The sequence below is a fragment of the Grus americana genome, chromosome 1 (assembly GCF_028858705.1).
Source record: "Grus americana isolate bGruAme1 chromosome 1, bGruAme1.mat, whole genome shotgun sequence".
NCBI lineage: Eukaryota > Metazoa > Chordata > Aves > Gruiformes > Gruidae > Grus > Grus americana.
Window position 1 is genome coordinate 146,832,327 of NC_072852.1, and position 25,834 is coordinate 146,858,160.

The 25,834-nt window shown below is 40.4% G+C and overlaps 1 protein-coding gene across 20 annotated transcripts in view; it reads right to left on the reverse strand.

Moving 5' to 3' along the window:
* The window catches only part of VWA3B (von Willebrand factor A domain containing 3B), a 73,308-nt gene extending 47,822 nt beyond the window's left edge, over positions 1–25,486 (reverse strand). For 7 of the 20 annotated variants that reach the window (XR_008580084.1, XM_054849340.1, XM_054849304.1 and 4 more), the window contains exons 1-9: positions 25,401–25,486; positions 22,845–23,063; positions 20,946–21,040; positions 18,294–18,544; positions 16,048–16,207; positions 12,044–12,213; positions 10,000–10,124; positions 3,249–3,365; positions 147–343 (exon numbers count right to left, since the gene is read on the reverse strand). Coding sequence is in view for 19 of the 20 variants with exons in the window: in XM_054849340.1 (XP_054705315.1) it covers positions 147–343; positions 3,249–3,365; positions 10,000–10,124; positions 12,044–12,213; positions 16,048–16,207; positions 18,294–18,544; positions 20,946–21,040; positions 22,845–23,063; positions 25,401–25,440 (1,374 nt within the window). In the remaining variant the exon portion in view is untranslated. Of the gene's footprint in view, positions 1–146; positions 344–3,248; positions 3,366–9,999; positions 10,125–12,043; positions 12,214–16,047; positions 16,208–17,509; positions 17,763–18,293; positions 18,545–20,937; positions 21,041–21,121; positions 21,689–22,844; positions 23,064–25,400 lie in introns of those variants that run through there. The other 13 variants (XM_054849313.1, XM_054849350.1, XM_054849419.1 and 10 more) reach the window with 13 other exon arrangements.
* Between the last annotated feature and the right edge of the window lie 348 nt (positions 25,487–25,834).

Here is a 25,834-nt window from a genome sequence, read left to right on the forward strand (position 1 = left end):
AGTCCACTAATAAGCTGATTTTAACAAAAACTACAAAACAACAGACCATATACTTTATCATAAATCCATCTATCAGTCCAGTCTTCAAGCTTTAAAAGAAAAACAAAACAACTCACAGGACGTGAGGGAAAATTAACAATACTCACAGCATCAGTTCGTGAAGATTCATCCTCTGGTTTAGTTTTTATGTCAACAATCCCATCTGCATGGCGAAAAGTACAATCAGCAAGTGCATCGTACAGTGTGAGTTTCTGAGCTTTCAAGCCATACTTCTGCAACCATTTCTCAGAAGTCAAATATTTGTCAGATGCATGCTTTTGTAGTGGGTGATCAGCTTTAGTTGCTAACAAAGAAAATAAACCAAACAAAATGTCATGTATAACACGGTTCATCTTGCATAAGCTATTTTCAAAATCAGGCTATGATACTGGAGTAAAAATTTTCAAGCTTCTGCTTGCACTGACAGCATTAGAGTAAGCAGGTATTTCTGACTGATTTTTAATATTGTCTACTTTGGTTGTGGGTTTTTTTCTTATCACAGAACTCTTTTGCAACAAATTCCTTTATAACTGGAACAAACCCATCAGAAGACAGAGCGCAAAGATGACAAATAGCTGCAGGATCAACATATAAAAGGAATACTTTTAGTAGTATGAAGGTTGACTTAACCTTTATATTGGTTGAATTACAAAATGCCAGGAAAGGTTCCTGTATAAGATGTCTAACTTCAAGCAGAATCATTTGAGAAAATGAAACAACAGAAGATATAATTGAAAATACAGTTGAGAACAACAGTTAACATTGCCATTGGTCGTTTTCAGAGAAGGTCATTTAAAGTAAAAAGCAAATTACAATGTCTTTGGAAGAGATTTTACTTTGTTTCTCTGCAATATTGCCTTTTTATAGGCTGAACATTGCACCAGGTATCCCAAGCCACAAATTACTTGTGTACCATCTTAACATTTTCTCTAGTTCTACACCCTCCTTCTAGCATTTTTAGTTGATACTGAAAGAAACAGATTTTTTTTTTTTGTCTGAACTAGTGTGACTGTTCTTATGCTTACCCTTTTATGTCATATTGTCTTAGAAATTTCTAAGGACCATCTTAAGGCTGGGTACTGCACATCTCTGGATACCAGTAATAAGATACAGGACTCTACACTCACTCATCACCAGCTCAATAAACCACACCTAAATCAAATGACCCAGGAGTGGGTCTCATAGCAGGATGAATTCATTTTGCCACACTTTAATTTCAGTCAACCTAGGTGGTATAAATGTCTACTCTGTATATGCAGATACAGTAAGAACAGTATTGAGATCCTGAGCCTATAAACAAACCTATGGAGACATCTACTGCCTTAACAAACACAGAGATCAGCCAGCATCAGGGCAGGGTGGGTTCATGTGGAAACATTCACTTTCTGATTGCTTGTGGTCCTTAGGACGGCCGTTGTGGCAAGTGTCACAAATGCACTGACATAATTTTAAAAACAAAACTTGTTTTCGTTCTTCCACATGCTTTGTGTAAAGTCATGTTTCAGTTCAGGTAAGTAGTGTGTTTTCTCAGTTTCTTCTCCTGAAGAACATTGCAATCTTCAGAACAAAGTACATTTTGCAGCAGAGCATTTTAAACAGATCAGGAAGGCAAAAGCAGGAAGAAATGCAGGCAAACAGAAAGACTGCAGTTACTTGGATAAATGGGCAACAGTCAAATAATGCTGAAGAGCTGACAAAATAAATCACATGGTAATTTCATTTCCTTTATTTATGAAGTGATTATATATGAAGGCATACACTAAGAGAACATTAAAACTGCATAGTCAGACACACATAAATAAACACTGAAATTAGGGCTGCCCTTGCAGTTTTATTGTGCTCTTTTTGTTCATATGCATTATGGTATAGCTGTTTAACTTCATATGGGAAGTCCTGCTAATTCCGAAGATGCTTTTATCAGTGTAAAGAACTCTACCATGCCTTCACAGAAGAAAAAACTCAAGCTTAAGTCCTGCAGAGTTATGTTATTGACAGATGTTCAAACCCAGTGCAGGCAGAGAAAGTTCCCAGCTTCAAATCTTCACCATCACCACCCTATTCACACATCTCAACACACCACTGAGAGTTCAGGTGACTGACCAACTGACTGTACAAAGCATTCCTCAGAAGGTGATCCAGAAAAGGGCATCTGGCCACAGCCTCCGTCTAGCCAAAGCAAAAGCAACTGCACTGCAAAACCAACACTGGAGCTACACAAACTCACTGATGACTTGTGCTAAGTCAGTCTGAATCTTGTATCAACTTATGCAAAAAATACCACCAGACACTGTGTAAGTAAGTATTTTAAAACCAGGGAGTAATGCAGAATATAGGCACTGACAATCATAGCTATGATCCTGAAAATCCACCCCCGCAGTTGCAGTCTAACACTGAAGCTGCCTAGACTCTACAGATTCCTAAATTTTCAGTGTTTAAACCTTGTCAGTGAGATCATTCTGCTCCAGAACATGCCCAGAGCATCTCCATCCTAGCAGGGATGAGTAGCACATCTCACCATCCCCCGTTTAAGCCTTCCAGAGATTCAGAAACCAGCTATGCTTCTGTCTTCAATAGGGCTCAATCCAATCAATATGCACAGAACAACAAATGGATCATGTTCTAGGCCAAACATAATGATGAGAACTATTAGTTTAATGAACAAATGTGGGTGTTCCTCTGTGTTTCTTAACACAAGAGTTGTGAGAGCACTCACCCAAAATCGGTTTCAGTCCTTTTCCTTTCACTAAGAGAATTCAAACCCAAACTTCTTCCCTTTTAGGGGAATGAACTAGCTACCAGGTTGGAGGCTATCCCAAGAAGACCATGATGGGAGAGAGATGAGATACTTCCCCAGCACTGTGTAGAATAAAGTTAAAGATTTACTGGCCCAGGCAGAGTAGGAGAGACCAAAAAAATTAATTTCAGTATCTTGAAATCCAGGCAATTTCTAAACCTAGTCACTGGTGAACTAAAAATGGTGTGTTTCAGCCTGAGCTCTAAAGTTCAGCAAGTTTAAGCAGTAGTAAACAGACATTCGTAACGGGAAGTTTTAAGCAACCCTAAGTTTAGATGCCAATTATAGGTGCTACCTGTATATAGACATTTCTGAGAAAATCATCCCCAAATGGACATGTAAACAAAACTGTTCACAAATAAAATATTGACCATGAATATAATGGTAACTCTCTTGAAAGAAACATAAATGATACCATCTTGAGAAGCAGGCTGGTCAGATTCTGATAAAATTTTCTGAACTTGTCTCACTGTACTCTTGGCTTCCTCCAACTCCTTCCAGATCAAAAAGACATCTTCACGGACACCAGCTACTGCAAAAGAAATCATAACAAGGACTTGACATTTTGAGACAATTTCTGCTTTTTGTAACTCCTCAATTACCACAAAGTCATTAGGTTCATCCAGATGTTGCCATATAACCTTGTCATTGCAGTGACAAGTGCTGTTCTTTGACAGACTTCAAAAAAGGACTCAAAGCCGGCACCAGGACATGAGAGGTGCTTAGTGTGGCAGAAGTAACCTCCAGAGTTGGCCACAGATTGTTCCCTTAATGGAAGCAAATCCTTTTTAACACTCTTGGATAACAATAAGGAAACTCCACAAAGAAATTCTCATGTTGTCCCCGGGACTTCATTGCAAAAACTGGTTCCAGATATTAGACCCAACTTTGAAACTGTAAAGAGAAGGTTTTTTCAACTCTTTCAATTCCTTAAAAGGACACAAATACCTTTATTTAAAATTAAATCTTCTTTTCCTGAGGAGTATGTGATTAAATTTTGCTAAGATAAACTTATTTCCATCCTAACAACTCTCAACAGTCATAAATAAATGCTAGAAAAATAAAATGTTTTACTATTAGGCTATATTCTCAAAAAATTGGAAAAATCCAAAGCTGGAGTTGATACAAGGTTTTCTTAATCTCAACAGATATGTTTATCTTGATTAAAAAATTAAAATATGCATTTATTTAGTAGAGTACAATTATTAAAATTGAGGCACCATGTATACCTAAGCAGTATGAACACTACTAAAAAATGTGCTAAATTAGGTTAGTCTCAGAGTTTAAATTACAATATAGAAAAATACAGAAAAAACATGTAGTGTTTTAGTAAAAACATAAAATACACTGAATCATGAGCTGTCCCAACCACAGATGCAGACTGCAACTTATTGCAGATTACAGCCTGTTACTGAATTGCACATAAAGATGCTGAACAAGGCAAACTATATCTTATCATTTAGTGGTTCAGTTAATATACAGTGGTGGCTCACTGTATAAAAGATAAGGCATGCAATCTTGTCTACTGAAGTAGGCTATCAGTAAATAAACAAACCTGACCATTTTGTTCTTTGATAAACTTCCCTGAAATAATAATATGAACATTTTACAAAATAACAACTCAATTTTAATTGTGAAATGCTTTTAGTTTCCAAGAAATATTTTGAAATGTGCTATTGTACACTGCCATCTCCTGGGACCTTCCTGCATTTCAAAAACATCTGTTTCAGCCATTAGGACAAAGATCAACATTTCCTAAATCACAAAGAGCTTTAGTAAAGTAGATCATTCCACAACATAACACACAAAAGGGAGAAAAAACCTCAGTCTGTTATCATCACCTTTTAAGGTTAAGAAAAGTATTCTGTTCAAATACTTCAGGAAGAAGTAAACTTTTCTGTTATAAATAATCCCTCCCCAGAAATGCAAAACATGCAAAATCTGAGCATTGGCAAAATTCCAGCAAGTAGGGAGCTAGAGATTTTCTGATGAGTAGTCAGCCATTGAACATATATATATATATATACACACACCTGTTGTCACAGTTAAAACCACAAAACACGTGCATTCACACCACACATGTACATATTTCTAAGTTTAAGACTGTTGAGAACCCAATTCCAAACTATATCTGGATATCCTCTATAAGCTATCAAATACTGGGATCCAGATTTAATTTTATGAACGTTTTTAACATTATGTTTGAAAATATTGAAAGAAGTCTGCTTATTTCAACTACCTTTAAAACAATACTGATGATATTGCGTTGCTTCATTCCCCCTTAAACTGATGCTATGGCCTCATCAAATTTACAGGATTGTTGTTACTGTTCCCAGTAAGATATGCATATTGAATTGGTATTACACAAGAAGATATTTTTTCCTTATTTATGCTGCAGCACAGCAAAGTAAAACTGCATGCACTTTCAAAGCAAGTATGTTTGATGACACGTATTATACAGGACAAATGCAGGCATCAACTGCACATTGTGAAGGTCAAGTTGCTTAAAAAACCTTTTCTCTGGCAACAGTTTTTCCTGGATTCAACCGGGAGAGCATGTTACAAGCAGTGACAACCCAAACAACTTTCTCTCTACACAGGAGGCTCACCTCCACCTCCACCTTGGCCTCGTTTCCTCTCCAGCTCAGGAGGAGTGGGAAGGAAAAGCTGTGCCTTTCAAAACTGAGCCCCCAAACTCAAAATATACATACACATCCAACACATAATATCTTCCAGGTGTGGTTATCAACCTGCAGCCTGTCCCTCAAAGCTCATCAGTGAAAAATGACCAAGAAAGCACAAACCGCTCTTTGGTTTAAATTCCCTGCACTCACACTTCAGCTGTGCCATTTTGGTGGGCCACCAACCAAAAAGCAGCTGAAAGCCACCCCCGGGGGGGGCAGTCCCCAACCATTCCAGGCCCACTGGCTCTTGCACGCCTTCAGGCACCCACGTCCCAAGAAAGACCTCGTCTTAAAAATATTGCTTTATCTCCAGAGGGAAACGGCTCTCCTCATCCCCACCTCCGCCATAAAGTGCCCCCCCTCCCCCCAGCCGCCCTGGCTGGTGGTTTAACGGCCGCCCCGGCTGGAGCCCTGGGTACCCCTTGGTTCTGATTCAAAAACCACCACAGGGCAACAGCAAGAGGGCGGCCACCAGACACACACGAGGGAACCGGCCTTAACGCCCTGCTGCCCGCCGAGCACGGTCGGTTGGTTTTGGCTCTCGCCACGGCTGTTGCAACCCTGCACAGCACCACATGCTGGGGAACGTTTCAGATGTGCCCTGCTCTCGGTTAAATGGTGTGTCTGCTCTGAAAGAGGGAGGCCCTGAAAAAGAGGAAGAGGACGGGGAAGGGTGCAGAGAGAGCCCGCGGCAAGGGGCAGAAGCATTTTGCTGACACCGGCAAATTTTCTATGCGAAAACACACACGTACACGGAAACTCATAAATGCCCTCATTTCCATTTCCCAGTTATTTAACACTGTCAGGCAATCTTAAAAGAAGCAGCTTTTTCACACCTACCTCCCAGCAGACAAACTCATCCAGTTTGACAAGTCACTGTAACCCATTTGATTTCATACTCAAGATACAAAACCTGCTGAGAAAAAAAGCTCATACAAAAAAAAAAAAGCCTGCAAAAACTACAATACCTTTCAAACATCAAGCAAATACCAATGCAAAAGCAACTCAGGGAAAACAGAAGCGTTTCTTACTTCTCTGATTATCTGATTTAGACCATGGAAGAAAGCAAATCCAAATACAATGGAATAAGATCTATTTTAAACTTCATTTGCCTGCAAGGCAAGATGGACAATTTCATTTTTTCACTGCTGGTCCCTTCCTCAGCCTCTACGTGGCAGCAGAACATAGCAATATTCCCTCAAGCGCTGATGTCTGAAATCCCCACTTAGAGGGGGATGAATGGAGGTACAAAGGAGCACAGGAGGGGAGTACTCAGCTTTACCTGCGTACCTGCCAGGTCAAGCCGCACTGAAACTCACCGTAGCCCAATCCTGCCCCTTTCCCACTGGGCAAATGGACAAAGCAAATGAACTTTGTATCCCATGTGGTACCACAGAGCGGTTATCTGCATCAGTCTCTACACAAAGAGATTTGCCAGGCCAAGGTTAGGCTGCTAAGACTAGACAAAGCACTTGCAAGGAAAAAGCAGAGGCAATGATCTTTGCTGCAGCTTGTAGGCAAAGTAGCTACTCTTAAGTCATTATCCTGGCTCTCCAAAGGCAGGGTTTGGTCTCTCTCATGTCTGTGTACATAAACAGTGCAGAGCTCATTGACTTCAATGTCATATAGGAGGCTGGTGCTTCTGATTTTACACACAGCAACCTGAAATTTTCCCTGTGACCATCAGGTAAATGTGGAAAATCAAGCACACCTGAGAATACAGCCTTATACTGTTCACAAGGAGGTCAGACACATCCCTCTTTGGATATGTCACATCCGTCAAATCCTGATTCCAGTCCATTTGCAGTTTCTTTACACACACCAGCTCATCTATTGCACCACACAGAAAAACACTGCACAGAGATTTACTGTTGTTTCTATTTCAGCCAACAAGAACCCACTATTCATTTCAGGATCTAGTTCAAAATGCCATTGCTTTTCAAGCCCTGTTTAGCACTTATCTCCCTGTCACTCTAAGCAGATGACACAGCTGTGCCCCTTTTCAGCAAGAACCACCTTCTCCACAGCTTCCGCCATCTCTTGCCCTCTATATCTTCAAGTTCCAAATTAAATTTCACCTCCCTTCCACTTATAATTTTAACTACCTAACAGGATTGCTTAATTCTACAGCTTTTTTGCAGATGAAGAAGCTACACAAAGAATGTAGGCAGAAGTGATAACAGGAAAATCAGTGGTGGATGAGGAGATATCACCGCATTGGTGAAATCAGGCTTCATGTAAAAGCATTTCTCTGCCTTCAGTAAAACTGAGTCCGCCAACATAAGGACCTTAATTCTTTACTGGCTTATACCTGTTTTGATCTCAAGCACCCACTCAAAATGAGTGCAAAAAAATATTCAAATTTGGCAGTTTCTCACGCTTGCTTTCTAAATGACTGCTCAAGATGCAAAACAGGGGAGAATGGAGCTCTTTTCTGAAGTTTTAAATAGTTCACTTCCGACTTGTTTTGGTTAAGCAGATGAAAAAGGTTGAACATGAAGATATCCTGTATTTGCAAAACACTGTTATTCAGTGGATACCCAGAAAACTATGAGATGTCCTTAAAACGGCTTTTCCAGTCCATAAAACATAATGATGAGTTTCAGTTTCCAGCTGTTGTGTTTGTGGTGCAAAAAAGAAACATAATCAGAATATTCCTGTGCCTCCCCTTATTTTCAAGAAACACCACATTTGGAAGATTAAATCTCTGGTTCATTCTCTATTTATTTCCTTGGATAGTTTATGCCACACATCCAAGAATGAGTTTCAGAGCCCATTAGTGAGTAATCGACACTTTTATTATTATTGCCTTCTACACCCTTGAAGGAGTCTCTGAAACAAGAGACTTCAGACACAGACCAGAATAATGTCTCCAATGTTTTCCTTTCTGAAAGGACTTTAGATTCTGCATACAACTGAAATGTTCCGATTGGCTGCCAATGATGTCATGACTGGGTTTATAATACCCCATAAATGCAGAAAGCTAATTGTGTTCCTTTTTAATGTGTAAATTCTATTCCATAATAGCAATAAGACACAACAGACAATGCACTTCAAGGAGATTACTGCCCTTTTGAGTGATTAAAGCTATTCAGCTTTCAGCTTTAGAAACAGTGGTGAGGAAGTAATTTCAGTCTTACAGGAGCTCTAGGCCCATCTATTGAAACAGGCTGGCTGCCCGGGGGAAGAGGAAGCCAGCTCCCCCCACGCACACCGCCAAATAGGGTCCAGCAAGGAAGTACTCATAGCAGACTGAAGGTGACAAATATACTGTTCTGAACTAGTATGAAACCAGAGACAGGGTTTTGAAGCATACTCTGTGTTGGTTTCTGAACCCTGCGTAGGTGAGGCTTGAGTGTCCCTTCATGACACAGAAAAACAGGCAACACCTCACTCTCTTATTTCTGGCCCCCCACTATGGTTCTCTTGTACTGTTATAATCACGGTCCTAGTGAAGGATAGGTTAGTACACAAGGAAGTAGACTACAACCCAGGAAATATGGGCCAGTTAGTCCAAGACTGAAATACAACCTTAAGCGTGTCACTAAATCCACCTTATGCCATACATTCCCTAGCAGAAAGAAGAGGATAACACCATTCTGTCTTTGGGGCAACACTAATGCCCCCCCCCCAGCAATATGGAGATGTGAGCCATTAGAATAAAGAGGTCTTATGCCTCCTGATATCTAAAAGAAATAATTTTCTAACTTAATGTCCTGCTGATAAAGATATCAGACTTGACATACACAGCTTCACTTCACACCACAAACCGGTCTCCTCCCAACCTGGCTGAAACCCCAGTCCAGTCCCACTGAACAGTAAGGCTGATTTATCCCAGAGGAAGTAGCACTGTGACTAATAAGAAACACACTGAGAGCTTTCTGCCCAGCTCCACCCTCCAGTAAAACTGTTTCTTTCTGTGATTTGCTTCCTCCCAGCTTTTTTTTTCATCAATTCAGCCCCGCCTCCCCACCCTTCGCACCTTCTTGTCTATGGTTATTTTACTTTGCTCGTTGCCTATCATTATGACAAATTCAGATCTTGAGAGCAGCCAGTCAACTTCATGTGGATTTAATCCCCTTATATTACGTATGAACTTGGCCTGTATTGATGTGGCTGTTGTATCAGATGGTCTTCCACATTATTCCTCTTCCTTTCTGCCATTTCTCTATACATTTCCACATGGTCACTGGCATAAGCACACCAGTACTATTCTTCATTTCCCTTTCCATTTCATGTTGTTGTTCTCCCTTTTTTCACTTCTTTCATTCTCACATGCACACCCTCTACTCTCTTCACTTCTCTTTTCCTTTCCCTCTTCTTCCTGCCCACAGAATTTCCATTTGAGCAGTCCTGTCCTCACCCCACCCATGCTTACAGAAGACTTCTTTTGACTTTGCACTTAGCAAGTTCCTATATCACACTTCTATTCTGAAACCTCACTGAGAAAATCAGTATTGTCTTGGGTTTTATATTCTCTACCTAGTGGCATTCGCCCTTTCACTTTTCTGGAATTCAGGGCAATTAGACCTTTTCCATCCTCTTCACATTTTAGTGCAGGTCCAGTAGCATCTCTAGAGTCATCCTTCTCAGCAAAAGCATGGAATCTGTAATACAAAATGAGTTTTCACCAGTATGTAAACTACATAAATACTTTCCTAATTTTAACGAGATGTATGTCACACATGCAAGATCATAGTGGTGTACAACTTTGGAATGATTTGCTTATCTATTCAAGATATCTAAACCTTCAACTACAGCAACACTATGATTATTATCAAACCTTTTATATACATTTATGTACATTCTGAAGTCTTCTCATGAAGAACACCCTTTCAGTTTGGTATCATTTACTCTGACGCACCTTCCTTTTCAATCCCCTGGAAATCTATTTTTAATTAATGCTTTTAACATGCTGAGCAAGCACGTCATTTGAGATGTCCGAGATGACACTAACACCTTTTTATCAGATTATCCTCCCAGTTGAAAGCCTAACAGGAACACTTATTTCATTACCGACATACAAATCAGGAAGTCAAGCAGACTTCATTTGTCCTCATTTTCAAAACAGAAAAGCTCTCAGAGCAGGAAAAAGATGCATTTCTAAAACAGAACTACACTAGAAACAGGCTCAAGCCATGAAAAGCCCATGAACTTGGCCATTCCTATGGGAAAGTTGACTTAAACTTACAGACAGTTATTGGGCAAATACGTACCAGCAAGATATTCATTGGCCCAGTAAGTCTCTACATCAAAGCTTAGACTCATATAAAGAGAAGATAATGTGAATCATATAAAACAAAACAATTCCTCTTAGCTCCCTGCCACACCACAACCCTTCTTGCCTCTTTCTCCACCATACAAGAAACATTCACTTTCCTTTTATAAAGGAGGTAAAAACACTGCCAAAAGAAAATGAAGGATGGTGACTGGCAAGGTACCTGGTATCATGGAGGTACCATGGTTCTAAAGGACCACAATCATTTTAGACACACATCAGACCAGAGCAAACATAACACTTTCCCACAGTCTTGTTTTTTGGCAGACACTCCATCTCTTAAAAGCTACTTCTAAACACAGATGGTTATAAAAGAGCTAAGCAGCTGCCATCTTACCAATTGCTCTGCTGTCATTTGGGAGATTTCTACTGTTGGAGGTCTTCCCACGCTTGCACAAACAACAGTGAAATAGAAAGAGCTAGCAGCCATTTCACAGCTCTGTAACTGTACGGTGACTTCTGTTAAGCAGGCAAACACCTACTGCCTCTTACTGCCCTCCTGCTGTTCAGCATGACTTTGGTATTGTGGGGTTTTGTCTTTGTTCATTTGTTTTCCTTATTTTGCTATCAGAATCAAGATTAAAGTTTTATTATCCCTTTCTGCTGAAGGCTGATTCTCACCACACAGCCGATTCCCAGGATAAAATAGCCAACAAGCCATGTGGAGTGTATCAGTTTCCACCAACCATACCAAAGAGATGCTAGAAAGCATGGTACAGAACTGCATTTCCACACAGCCAGGCCTGATGGATAACATCACATCAATTTTCTGTTGTTCCAGGAACTGCCCATTTAGGACAGGCATTACCTTTTCAGTACATGTCTGCATGGCACTTGATCTAACAAAACTCTAGATCCTTTGCTGGTGCCTGTGGATATTACCAGAGTGCAAAGCAATACAATAAAAACTTGTTTCAGTTTATGTTGTGACCCTTTCCCCTGAACAATTTTTCAGACTTCAAAAGAGGAGCTGATGGCAGATGATTAAGGATATAAAAAAGGAATGGCCTTTCTGCAAGCCAGTGGGCACATATGTGGAGAAAGCTGGTCTGCTTGAGTAGGTCCTGCATTTTAGTCGTATCTCTTAGACTACTTCCCCAGTTTCCCCAGATCTCTTACTGAACTTCTTTTTCTCATTTTCCTTATGACTAAAACAGGGATTATATTCAGATATCTTCCAATACCATTCCTAGCAGCAAAGCACTTCACAAGTACTGAAATCATCACTGTGCTTCTTCTTTGTCATACCTGCCAGAGGCCAAGTGGCTCAAATCTTTCAGAAAAATAATAGTTTCATCTTCCCTAGCATTGAATGATACAGTGTTGACTGGACAGGGCCCATCAGAAACCTTCTCAAGGAGTAGCTGCTTTGTGTCCAATGGAACATCGCCCACAGCAAAGTAATAAACGGCTTCAACCTGTCATTAAACAGAAAAAAAATTGGGAATTGGAAGACACTGTTTTACATAGATGTCTGGTACTTATTCAAGTACTGTCCTGTGCTGAGTACTGGTAGGAAAATTTGGTAGAACCTATGCATTACTTGGACTGTAAGATTTTCAGATCTTTGGTCCTCCCTCTCATTTAGTAATTCAAATGAAGTCCACACAAAATTTCCTGAAGTGAGAAGAGAACCTGGCCCACAGCACCAGGGTCTGAATCTGCCCAATGCATGCCCCTTTCCAGAGAACTTAACTGAAACCAAAGGGAGGTGTAAGGAAGAACAACTATACTAGTAGTCAGGACAAGGCTCTGTGCCACATTCCACTTTTATGAAGAGAGATGCTATGTTGGTGCCTTGCCAGGGCTGAAAATCAGTAGGAAATTTTACACTAGACATACTTTTACTGGCAGCATGTATTTTGAGGCTAGCAAAGATGCATCATGCTTTGAATGCTACTGCTGGTATTTGCAGATAATTCATATTTCTTATACTTTCCAAGGCAGAAGGACCGCACACACTTATATTCTGAAAATGTTACTGAGGAAGAGAGAGAAGCTGAAGAAAGGTCCTCTAGTTATTGCTTGAATATTACATTATGAGGGATTTGATATTACCTGCAGTTATCCATGCTAACAATCCTCATGGTAAGTACACTTCTTGAGTTTTCATCATCATTAAAAACAAATGTAACAGCTATCCCATAATGATGTTCAAGACAATAAGTAGAGCATATCAGTCCTATGGCATGGTACATACCAACTGATAAATATCTGATAAATAGTTGTTTAACTAAAAACTACACTCCAGTATGACTAGGAATCCCAGGACATGCACCAGAAAAGAGAAGACAACTATTGGAGTCTGGGATAGCCCTGAGGAAATGTTTCTGCACCCACATAATTTCATGCAGCAGTAAAGCAAATTCAGTACCACCTGTAAATATGTTCATGCATTTCCACTACTGCCTTTGATACTGATTTATATTTCTCCTCCCTGAGCCAACAGACTGGCACATGAACATCTTTAGTCCAGTTTGAACTCAAAGCTTCCAGGCTGTAGGATCCCCGTACTGTCCCACATCATAAGCATGTTGATACAAACTGACACAGACATCTGGATTTCAAGCTCTCTCCCTCCTCTACCTTTTGCCACAAATACTTGGGCTAATCCTCAGCACTGGAAGACATCTCTCCCAAGCAGCAACCCAATGTCAGGCCATGCCAATTAACGAAGCAGCACCTTGCCGCCTCAGGCTTCCCTTGGATCTTATAGTGGGGGCGAGACACTCCATGTGGGAGGCAGGGCCCATATTTGCAGACCACGCTTGCTGGGGAGCAAGCAGGTCTGTGGTCAGCCAGGCGTCCTGGCATCAGTGTTGATGCTAGACAAATACTAAGGTTAAAGAGAAGAATGGATGCATTTCATTAAAGTGCAAGAGTAACAAAATACTTATTAGCTTTAGAAAAAGGTGCACAGAAACAAAATGCAAGAACTCTTGCACCTATCTGTGCTTTAGTCCAGTTTTAGAAGGTTCCCTCTCTGTTTCATCCAGCTAAAAAGCTATCTGAGCATGCACACAGCTCTCCCAGCTGAGACCCAGTCCTTGGACAACACCTTGTTCCTATTCCTTTTGCTGAAGAGGCTCCTGATCTGGGGGAATGCATGCATATTGAACAACCACTTTTCCCTGTGTTCCTTCAGATTCCCATCTTGTCCCTCTCCCTCCTCAGACTGCCAAAAATTCATAAACTTGATATTCAATAAGGATATCAACTTTCACACTTCCTCAAAAGGATTTACTGCCTGCCTCTGCAACTTTTAAAATGCTGACATTTCTCGGGCATAGCTGATGCAGAACGAACTCCTTGCAAGAAAATAAACAAAATTGCTAACCACAGACAATTCACTCTACTTAACCTACAAACCCAGCAATACTATACGACAAAGGAAATGTTCCTTACAGATTAATGGGAAAAGATTAAAAACTTTCCATTTAGTCCTTCATATTTTGAAAATTATAATTTATGCAGCCATCTAAACAAGCAAACAAACTTCATACAGGAACAGGAGAACAACACGAACAGTCCCTCACAGTCTTTACCTTGGTGGGGAGGTGTGTTTTGGATGGGTGACCCACACTTTGTGGAGTGGCACCTGTACAGAACTGCAAGTTAAACACTGCGGATGCATCTGTGGCAGGTAGAGCTCAAAGGATTGCAACCTTACAGCAGAGTGATCTTGAGCTTGGGACTGGCAGGTCATAAGGAAAGGAAATCTAGGGAGTCGCCACACATGGGAAGAAAAGCTCAGCTAAAGGAAGGACAGGGAGAGCCAAGTCTGGGGAAAAAAAGAGCTATTGTTTTGGAGCAACTTCTGTTGATGAAGCCAGTTCTGAGGAATGAGTCATTTACGACTGTTCAGCGAGTATGCAGCTTATGCCTAGCACTGAATGGGGTCTCCCCCAGCCTGCAGTACAGTGAAGCTTGCACTCAAGTGAACTGTCAGTTATGAATGATAATGACTGTATTTAGGAGTAATTGAAGTTTGTTTTATGTTGAGCACCTGCCACAACTGAGTCCCCCAGACTACCCATTAGCACATCAATGTCCAGAAAAAAATAATAGATGTCTCACTGTTGGATGGATTTTAATTTCTGTTTATTCATACACAGATCCACCAGGTCCAACAAGCCTTTTTTTTTCATCCAGACAATACTGAAATCTAAATACAATCTTTTTCGTTTCCCACCAGGAAATCAGTAATATACTGCAAATTGAAAATGTGAATAAAATTTATGAAGGAGGCATTTGAAAAAGCAGTCATAAAAAATCTCACTGTTGCACAATTTGTTTCTCACCCAGTTCCTTCTTAATATCAGTTTCCAAACATCAGTGTTCATCTGAATGAGAATCCACCAGCTCAGGGAACCAGAAGGAAACTGAAGCCAAATTTACCTTCTCCTTCAAACAATGTCTTAGAAAGCAATTGACAAAGGAGTTAGGATTGGATTTGTGGCGCAGGGATGGATCTTAATGGCAGTGAAAACCAATGATTCTAGTTCACTCACAGTAGGCCTAATGTTCCATTAAATTTGGGTGCTAGGAAACTGAAACAATGTATATTGTAGGCAAATTTGATAAAATATTTCTTAACACAAGTTTTAAGTGACTAGCTCAAATGATGGCATATATGTTTTATGTCTTGTGACTCTGCTATAATGAATAAAGTAATGTGGTACTTTCAGAAACAATTTAATTGCAGCAATGCCTGTGCGTGCTTTGTCTTTTTGTCCTGGAAGAAACTCTAGCTATAATCTGGCTGATGAAAAAGGATTTGCATACCACTACCATGAGTTAATGCTTAAATAAATCTCTGTATTACTATTTTGAATTTTAAATATAATTTTTCATAAGCATTTTGAATACATAACAAAATAAAAATGGTTTCCCTGTCTTCAATAACGTTGATACTAGCAATTTTCTCATAAACTTGAAGCCCTGAAAAACATATATGGCAAAGAAAGTGGAAGGGAAGATGTTTTCTCTTTCCCGTAATGACTGAATATGTTATTTCTTCTGTGTACTCTAGAAAAGAAAATAAACAAGTTTCTGCATTCAAAATACAGTACATTTACATAAACAGGCCATCAGTAAACATAGTATGCAGCTACACTTGGGGAAAAAAACTTTCCAAATGCCATCATTAATATTTATCTTTGCAATACTCATCAGGGCAAAACACAGTAGCCAGTCTGGCACTGAATATTCTTGGATTTACTTGCGCCTTCTGAAAAGATGTATGAGCTTACCGCCTCATCACTCATGGCTTCCAGCAGGGCTTCAGCAGAGCTGGTATGGCTGGCAGCTGTCATATGGTCCAGCTTCCAGAGCCACGTAACAGCAGATTTTACAGTATGGTCAGACACAGGAGTAGATTTCTGTTGCCACTTTGTAAGATCCTGAGCAGCCCTGAAAATGACATTAACTATAAATCAGAAATAGTCAGAATAATCCTGGCAGAGCAAAAGAGTGGAGCTCTGCTATTGTTACTATTCTTTTATATTCTTAAGTAATAATTACAATAAATCACAGATACTAAATCTAGACTTGCAATAAAAGAAGTGGAGGAAAAATAAAACCTTTAGAAAAATACTGTAATTTTTATAAGATTTTTTTTCTGAGACAACTGTTTCCAAAGTAGGGTCAAGAAAGTTACAGTACTTTGAAAACAGTTCCTAATTCATATCTCCCCTTAACATAACACCACAATCAGGTTTTTAAAATATGTGTATGAAAAAAAAAATCTGGCTTCCACAGGTCTCTTTCCTCAACTTGCTGCATGACCTTTGTGTCAGACCTCTTTACCTGACATGCTTTTTTGTAGTAGGGCTGATCTTTATCTGCCCATCAAAATACAATTTGTGATGCTAAGCTTTCTGATATTTTAATTGAACAGAGGTCTTTCTCTTAATGGCAGTATGGAAGTACAAATTATATGAGCATATATGACTGTACATTTGTACATAAAATGACACAAAGCAAATAAAAAAATAACTGGTTCCAGTATCTGTGACATTCCATCAAGCACCATTTTGAAGAGTTTCCTGCAAATCTAAAAGACAAGTATGTTTTCCAAGATTATTTTAAAGTAATAATTTATATCCTATATTGTTCTTGTTCTCTCTCCTGCGCAAACGAATCAATGAACACAATTACTGTGCCTCAATTTTGACTTGGCTTTGCAGATCATTTTTAATGAGAATGTTTTATGTGCTTCTGAAAAGCTATGGAAGTTATCTTCTACTTTTCAAATCTCAGTTGTATCACAAGCTAGAGAATCAAATCTGTAAGACAAAGCTTGGGTAGAAGAACTTCAAGAATCACAGTGTAGTTGCAAGCTATCATTGTGGAATCAATTTTAAAATTATATGACCTAATTTGTGCATGGTCTTTTGCACTGTCACAAAATTCCATTCATCTCTCCAAACCCAAGCTTATGCATTGAAACCTTTATGCATATATGAGAATTTGTGCAGAGATACATAAATTTCAATAGCTGCTTCTATTCTTCTATTTGTAACTAAATCCAAATTCATTTACTCATGTTAGGGAACAAGCACTTGTCTTTTGTTATGGAAATCTAGTATTGTTTCCTAGTTTTGCTACTGATCTCTGTGACCATGGAAATCTATAGACATACAAATGACTATGTCTGCACCTATGGCACTCGGGGGAGCGTACATTTAGCTGTAAAGCAGAAACCTGTAATACCTAAAGACATGAGAACGTCTAGGCAGTCAGATGAGACCTCACTGTTTCACTCTGTAATACTTAGATGCCTGAAGAGCATTACTGCTATTGTAAAGTCCACTTATCTTTCTGTTTTTCTGTGCTACATTTGTAGAAGGCACATATCAGTATTCGGGTTCTGTTAGTCTTTATCTGTTCTTCAGGGTAACAATGGTCTTCTGTTTAATGGAAGTAGCAAGCTCAGCATGACCGTGAGTGAAACTTGGTGGAAAATCTATAGATATTACCATGACATGAATCAGGACAATTTCTATTACAAAAAACATATTATCCAAACACGTCTATATGATATGAGACTCCTTTTCATTCTCCAGCAATGGGCAGACATGGACTTCTTTGTTTAGCCTGGAGAAGAGAAGGCTCTGGGAAGACCTTATTATGGCCTTTCAATACTCAAGGGGGGCTTTTAAGAAAGATGGGGACAGTCTTTTTAGTACGGATAGTGACAGGACAAGGGGTAATGATTTTAAACTAAAAGAGGGTAGATTCAGACTTGATAAAAGGAAGAAATTTTTTATGATGAGAGTGGTGAAACACTGGAACAGGTTGCCCAGAGAGGTGGTAAATGCCCCATCCCTGGAAACATTCAAGGTCAGGCTCTGTTGGGCTTTGAGCAACCTGATCTAGTTGAAGATGTCCCTGCTCATTGCAGGGGGGTTGGACTGGATGACCTTTAAAGGTTCCTTCCAACCCAAACCATTCTACGATTCTGTGATTCTGTGATTCTATGATTCTTTCTGCTTACCGAATGAGGTTGAATTTGGCAATTTGGGTCACCTGTTCCACAAGTACCATAGAAAGCGCATCCCGACATAGATCAAATTCACTTGGAGCCACAGAGCCGAAATCCAAAACAATGACAATGCACCGTTCTTGAATCACTCCAAATATCTGCCGGCTCTCACTGGTTAACCATTCCATTCGCTGCTTATATAGCTCAATAGCTCCCATTAGACAATCCACAAAATGAAGAATCAGTTCTTTTTTGGCTGTCAGCTTTATTTAAATAAGGGAGAGAAAGAAATTGAACATCAAAACAAATAATACAAATGCAGCCCCAAGCTTAGCACAGCTGCAATAGCTGGTTTGCAAGTGCCAGATATGCCAGCCAAGGTAGCAGTGAAAACAACCCATTTTCCGTCTTATTTCAAGACCAAATTCTCAACAAATGCATCTAAGCTATAATAGAAAAGACACTGCATTTTGTCCTAATTGCTTTTCATAATCTTTTTATACGAGCATGGGACAGTGCCAGTGGGCTGTCTGACTTGTCTGTCTCAAGACTGGAGCAATTAGAATGAGCTGAACACAAGCTAGGATGTAGAAAGGGCTGCAGAGCAGATGGGTGAACAAACAAGGACACAGAAACTTTGTACCTTCTTAGACTAGAATTTTGACTGGCTCTTAAAATTTTGTACAGCGATACAAGGGAGCACCATTTGGTTCTGAGGCACTTCAATCTCCACCTTGTCTTTAGCATTTGAAAGGAAAATGTAAAATGTTTCTGGTTTGTACTATTATTTCACTAACAATGCCCAGCATTACAGATTAACTATTTGTGGGTAGGTGCTTAGGCAAATTTCGTTCAGGCGACTGCAATCAACAACTAAAACTTCCCATACCATACCAGTAAAATAAGAAAAAACTAGATTCAGTATTAAAATGAAAAACAGCAGATGCTCCCTATGAATATATGCATGCACATTCACCATGCAAAATGATTTGTGGGTTTAAAAATTCACCTCAGGTTCCAGTAAAGACATTCCCCCAATATCTCTGACCCATGTAAACTAATGTACCGGCTACCTTCTACCTCCAACTACCTTTCTAGGACTAAGTTCAAAACTTTGGAGATAGATACAAATGTTTTTAAACAAGACCATTTCTCAGGGAGAAGATATTTTGTGTGTCAGTCTGCACACTTCTTCCTCTCATTTGTATTTTTCTCTGTTCTTTAATGTCAGCTAGGGCCCTGTAATGTGCCTCCCAGATACAGAGTCTCAGGCTGTCTGCCAAAGGAATGTAGGCCTGGGAAGGAGCACTTAGAAAATCCAGTTTCCTCCTATGACAGCCAGACTTATACAAAGAAGCTTATTGCACTACACTGATCAAACTCCATCTTAAAATAAAGCAGTTTTCTTGCACCACCCCTTCACTTGTAGTTGGCCAGTCCAGCTTCCCATTTCTCTGAGGGCTGGAAAACTTCTGACTATCCAGCCTAAATTTATTCATGGCAGTTCATATTCATTTTTTCTTGGAATAGCATGCCTTTTAGCATAGAAAACTACAGATTTTCCCTATCCCTGTAATTTGCCTTTCTGTAGGCATTCAAGGACAATAATGCTACCCTTTGCCAGTCTTCTTTGGTCTGTCTTACATACGTCAACATCAACCAAGCCCTCTTATAAAATCAGCACTCCATTGCAGTTCATCCTACAAGCTCTTCCCAGTACCTGTTCTGGTTTGAATTGTTTCTTCTCAACCTGTAGCAACTGTATGCAATATTGTACACAATATCCTAAATGAGATCTCACCAGATCTTGTATAGTGGCACCCCTACCTTAATGCTACCAGAAATGTCTTTCCCACTGCTCCCAACATGTCCTAAGATTAAAAGACTTTATGTACATATTTCATATGGAATTTATGGGAAAAAATGAGGGGAAAAGGCTCCCTGAAAATGGTTCTTTTCCCACATTTAAGCCTTGTGCCTCAGAAGTGACTCTAGTTATCAGAAAAAATGACAAGCCATTTGCTCTTGTAAAATCCTTTATGAATTAACTCTCTCCCCTCCTTGCTCACATGCGTATCTCTTCAATCAGAATCCATCCTCTCAACAATGGGGCCGCCAGCAGCTGTTGCTAAGACATTCCTTAGAACATGAGCCTGGGCAGAGATCCAGCTAGCTGTCTCTATAGAGTAGGCTGAGCCTTTTGTGATCCTCTGGCACTAAGCAAAGCAGCGCTTTGCATCAGCAATGACAGCGCATTATGTCTTCTTATTTCAGCATCCCCATTTTTTTTATTGACTACAATTTTTATTTTTTTTTTTAACTCGGCTGAGCATCTTCTTTTTAAGTGTTCCCTCTTTCAAGACAGGGTCAATGTTGCTTAGAAACTGCAGTCTTGTCTGGAAAGATTTACTGCAATGCCGCACCAAGGCAAGAGCGTAAGACTTTGCAAGGGAAAAAAGAAAAAGATCTAGCTTCTCTATCACTGATTGTTATCACTAACAGTTTGACAAAACAGAAAAAAAAAAAGATCAAAAGATAAAGTTCTCACAAAGAATGTAAATATTTCATGCCATAAGGAGAGATTTTAGTCACATAATTCTGCTACAGTGATAATAACTTCTAAGTGCACAGGGAAGTTTCCACAAGTCAGTCACACTTACTTACATTATATACGCTTCCATCTTGGGCTCTCTTGTATTGAGGAAACAGACCATCTGCATACCGAGAAGCCACAAGTTTCCCCAAGGTGGTCACATAATCTACAGTAAAGGTTACAAAAGATCAAGTTGCTAATCATAAGTATTACTTCAAACAAATATTTTTCAGGTTGATGCACATACCATCCATGTGTGAGGCACACGCATCTATATTGAACTCTTGATGTTAAGAAACTTGAGAGAAATTCTAATTATGTTTTTGTTTTACAATTTTTTTCTGGCTATATTTATGTTGGGGCCCTGAGGCACCAACAGGCCCTGACTGCCCTGATCAGCCTAACCTGGGGTTTCCATTCACAGTTGCTTTAGCTGCGTTGTAATTGTACCTGTCTCAAGTTCTGCTAGTGGACCTCTCTCCTGGATAGACCTCTCAGCCCTATATCATAGCTTTGTCTGCAGTTCTGGCTCCCGGATGTTGCCCTCAGACCTATGTTGTGGCCTTGTCTCCAGTCGTCTCTGGCTCCATGTCCTGCTGCTCCCGGCTGCACTCCCTGGCTAGACCCTAGACACGGTTCATCACCTCACCCCGTCTGGGACTGTCCACGGACGCTCTTAGGAGCACCCTGCTCTGCTTGCCACGCTTAGATGCTGCAGGACTGCGTCCTGATCAGTGAGGGCACGGTCCCCTTTGGCTCCTGGCTCATTTTTCCCTCACAGAGCAGCCCTGCTCTTGCTGCTCCCTGCCAGTTTAGTCAGAAATGGGGAAAACCCCCACATTTAATTATTTATAGGCCAAAAAGCTACGTGGGACTTTAATAAATTAAATATTTGGGCAATTAAACTTCTGTATTATCCATTTACCTCACGACAGGACTTGCAAATATTTGTCCATCAAACAAAATACAAAATCTGGTACAGATAATGCTGTTCTCTTACACAACTAAGTGGGTGCAGAAGTGGGTGCAACTAAGGAAAAGGTTGCACTCTGCTCTTTCAGTAGCTAGAAATCTTCTACAGGATCTCCACTGATAGGAAACCATTAGGGGTGGGAATATTTAACGTCACAAAGCAGCTATTCTGTACTGCATGCTGCCCTGCTAAGCTAGTACGTTCTGCTCCTAAAGTTACATGTAACAACATCAACACTGCCTAACAGCTTTGTTTTCATCGATAGCACACAGGATTTCAGAATCTGCACTGTTAATCTTTGAATGCCCCATGGACACAAGCCAGCCAAAATCTTAAATTATGCAACCTAGAACAATTGCAATTCCTACCTCTTGGGCGGCAAGCTCTTCAAAGAAAAGAATATCTTACCATGCTCTGCAAATCACTATTATGACAGTGATTAATAATTACTAGCAAACTTTTCCTCTCCAGCTGTCAGATAACTGCAAAAGAACATTTTTCTATAGCCTGACTTTGCATGAAAAGCAGCCTGAATTCTAATAAAACTTAACTGCTTCCTTAAAGCTGGATCCCTGAAAATAATATACTATTCCCAAGCACGTTGGCTAGCCCTGATGATCAACTAATAGATCACAGATTATGGCACAGCATACATTATATCTGCCATCTAAAAATGGACAGAGATCTTATGATGTGTTATCTATACATAAATTGGAGAGGATTTTAACTGGAGCCTAGGGTAAAGCAACAGTACAGCTGAGTAAGGAAAGCCCTTCTCAGATCCTAAGTCCTTCTCAGATCAAAAGGAGATGGAGTTGCTCAGTTCTCTGAACTGGCAATGTTAGCAACTGTGGATACAGCTTCCCTTTCTGCTGTTATCGTAAGAGAAGAGTCAACGTGAAAATCTCTGTACACTGGGGTGCAAAATCGGTGTGGCCTTATAGACTATTCAAAGTCAGGGGTTTTTTAATTATTCTATGATTGATTTGTCTTATACCTTTCCTGTGCTGGAATCCAATCTGTGACAAGATCTGGGATAGGGACAATTTGTTTCTTTTGAGCCCATGAAGCTGAAGCCATTTAGAAGATGAAACGAGGGGTTGTACATCGATGTCCCACTGACTGACAGCCAGTCTCCTTTCCTTCTCTTTTGATTTCTTCTTGTGGGCCTCATGGGATTCTTCGGGATCTTGTCTGTGCTTTGAATCAAAGGTATCTGTTGTAAAGAGAAATGAGTGAAACACAACACTTTAACCAAATGAATCTCTTGAATTGTCTCCTTTCTTTACCTGTATTCTGTCATACTCTGTACACAAATAGCTGGCCTCTTGCTTTCTTTTGTTATACTGAACAATGTTCTTAATCTGGAAAGCTGCTTTCTGTCCTACGCATCTATTTGCTGTTATGTCTTTTTATTCATACACATACATTTACCTTCAATTTATTAAAGAAAATGTCTCTTGTATGCTGAAAGGTAAGTCCAGTTTGCCAAATGGTAACTCTTCCAGCTCCTAAGACGTGTCTCCTAAAACTTGGGAATCAGAACTCATAATAGGCATTCAAAGACTGTCAGATCACTAGATACAGATTAGAAGCTTTATGCAATAAACAAGGATTTCTTAACAATTATATGTTGAATATAAGCTGATATAAGCAATATCAGCACCAATAGCAGATCCTGACTTTATTGCAAGACTGATGAAACTCCTTCTCCTCACATCATTTACCTCAAGTGTAAATGATGGATCTGGCAGTATCTGCTCCAGGCTGTGATGGATCACATGCATGCACAGGAAATCACAGACATGTAGGTCCAGTTTCATTTTAAGTTCTACAGAACAACAAACATATCTCAGCACCGATGTATAGGTGGCTGGCATAGCTCCACTTGAAACTGGTAGCGGAGATAGCCCAGAGCCTAGAGTGACTGAGGCAGAAATGGAAGCAATGACAACAGTAATGCCTCTGTTCCTCAGCACAGAGGTTCTAGGAGGACTTTGGTATTTCCTGTTCATTCCCAAAATACTCTGCATGAGCTAAGCTGGATCTAGTTGATTAAATATCCTTGCTGTACCTAAGTTTATTTTCTGTGGACTTTTGATATTTCTGTCCATTTTCCCCAGCATCAACACTATCTGGAGTATCCCAGTCCCCCATTGCCCATATACTATAAGCTGGCTGTAAATGTACCGCATGGATCAAACTGGACCAAAATACAAAGGGTACTTCTATCTTTAATGACTAAAAAATAACCCTCAGTCTAGTATGGAATAGAATCATAGAATCATAGACTGGTTTGGGTTGGAAGGGACCTCAAAGATCATCTAGTTCCAACCCCCCTGCCATGGGCAGGGACACCCTCCACTAGACCAGGTTGCCCAAAGCCCCATCCAACCTGGCCTTGAACACTTCCAGGGAGGGGGCATCCACAGCTTCTCTGGGCAACCTGTGCCAGTGCCTCACCACCCTCACAGTAAAGAATTTTTTCCTTATATCTAATGTAAATCAACCCTCCTTCAGCTTAAACCCATTACCCCTTGGCCTGTCACTACACTCCCTCATAAACAGTCCCTCACCATCTTTCCTGTAGGCCCCTTGAGGTACTGGAAGGCTGCTCTAAGGTCTCCCTGGAGCCTTCTCTTCTCCAGGCTGAACAACCCCAACTCTCTCAGTCTGTCTGCATAGGAGAGGTGCTCCAGCCCTCTGATATCTTCATGGCCCTCCTCTGGACTTTCTCCAACAGCTCCATGTCCTTCTTGTACTGGGGCCCCCAGAGCTGGACGCAGTACTCCAGGTGGGGTCTCACAAGAGTGGAGCAGAGGGGCACAATCACCTCCCTCGACCTGCTGGTCACGCTGCTTTTGATGCAGCCCAGGACACGGTTGGCTTTCTGGGCTGTAAGCGCACATTGCCAGCTCATGTTGAGCTTCTCATCAACCAAGCCCTTCTCCTCAGGGCTGCTCTCAATCCATGAATGAATCCATCAATAAGAATATGATCAGAACTCTCTGCTAAGATCAAATGTTACAACAACTGACCTGGTCACAAATGCTCATTAGATAGACTGTTCCTCAGTTAATAATACATAAAAGGAAAGAGACTGTATCTTCAGAAATCATCTCTCAGTGACAGTAGCCTTCCATATGGTGCAGACCAGCACGGGCTCTTTCACAGTCATCAGTCCCACATGACGGGCACTGGGCTGGCACGCCTGTGGAGGTTGGCATTTTACCAGCCCTCCCCCTCCACTCAATACAGAAGCAGCAGTGACAGATGTTAACTCTAGAGAGAGACGGGTGAAGGTCTGCAGCTGTTTGAGCTTTTTATATAGGCAGGCACTGCTTATGGTCACTTGAACAGTCATTCCCAGTTTCCTCCTCCGAAAACACAGAAAGGCCAGCGCAGGACCCCGTATACAGCGCAGGAGAGACGGGCACAGCTTCAGAATGGGTTGTACACCACTAGCAGCATGCACACCACAATGCTGCAAATGAAACTGGAAGTTATCCAGGAAAACATGGAATCTATGCAAAAATAGTTCTGAAATACTCACAGTCACTCCAGGCAAGTCTCTTACATGGATTGCCAGTCATGACAGATCTCTTGATTGGCTCCTCTTTGATTTCTTCTTAAAAACCTAAGGAATTATTATGTTTTAAAAAAATTAAAATATTGCCATGCACAGGTCAATATGAACTGGAGACCAGCTCTACAGGCCCAGGCAACAATAAAGTGCAGAAGGCTGAGGTCAAGATTTTCCTCAAGGAAAATAATATTAAAAATGAAAAAAAAATAGCTACTCCCCATATCAAGAAAGGCTGAAGTCAGATTTGACAGAGCGCCTCATACTCAGAAATGGGAAAGTTGGAAATTTGTAATATGGTTTCCCTTCCCTCTAAATTATCGTTAAAAAGAGCCAATGTGGAAGTTTCCACACAGATATGCTAGAAAAATGAGTGTGGTGTTTTGACCTGCTGTCAGCCAGTT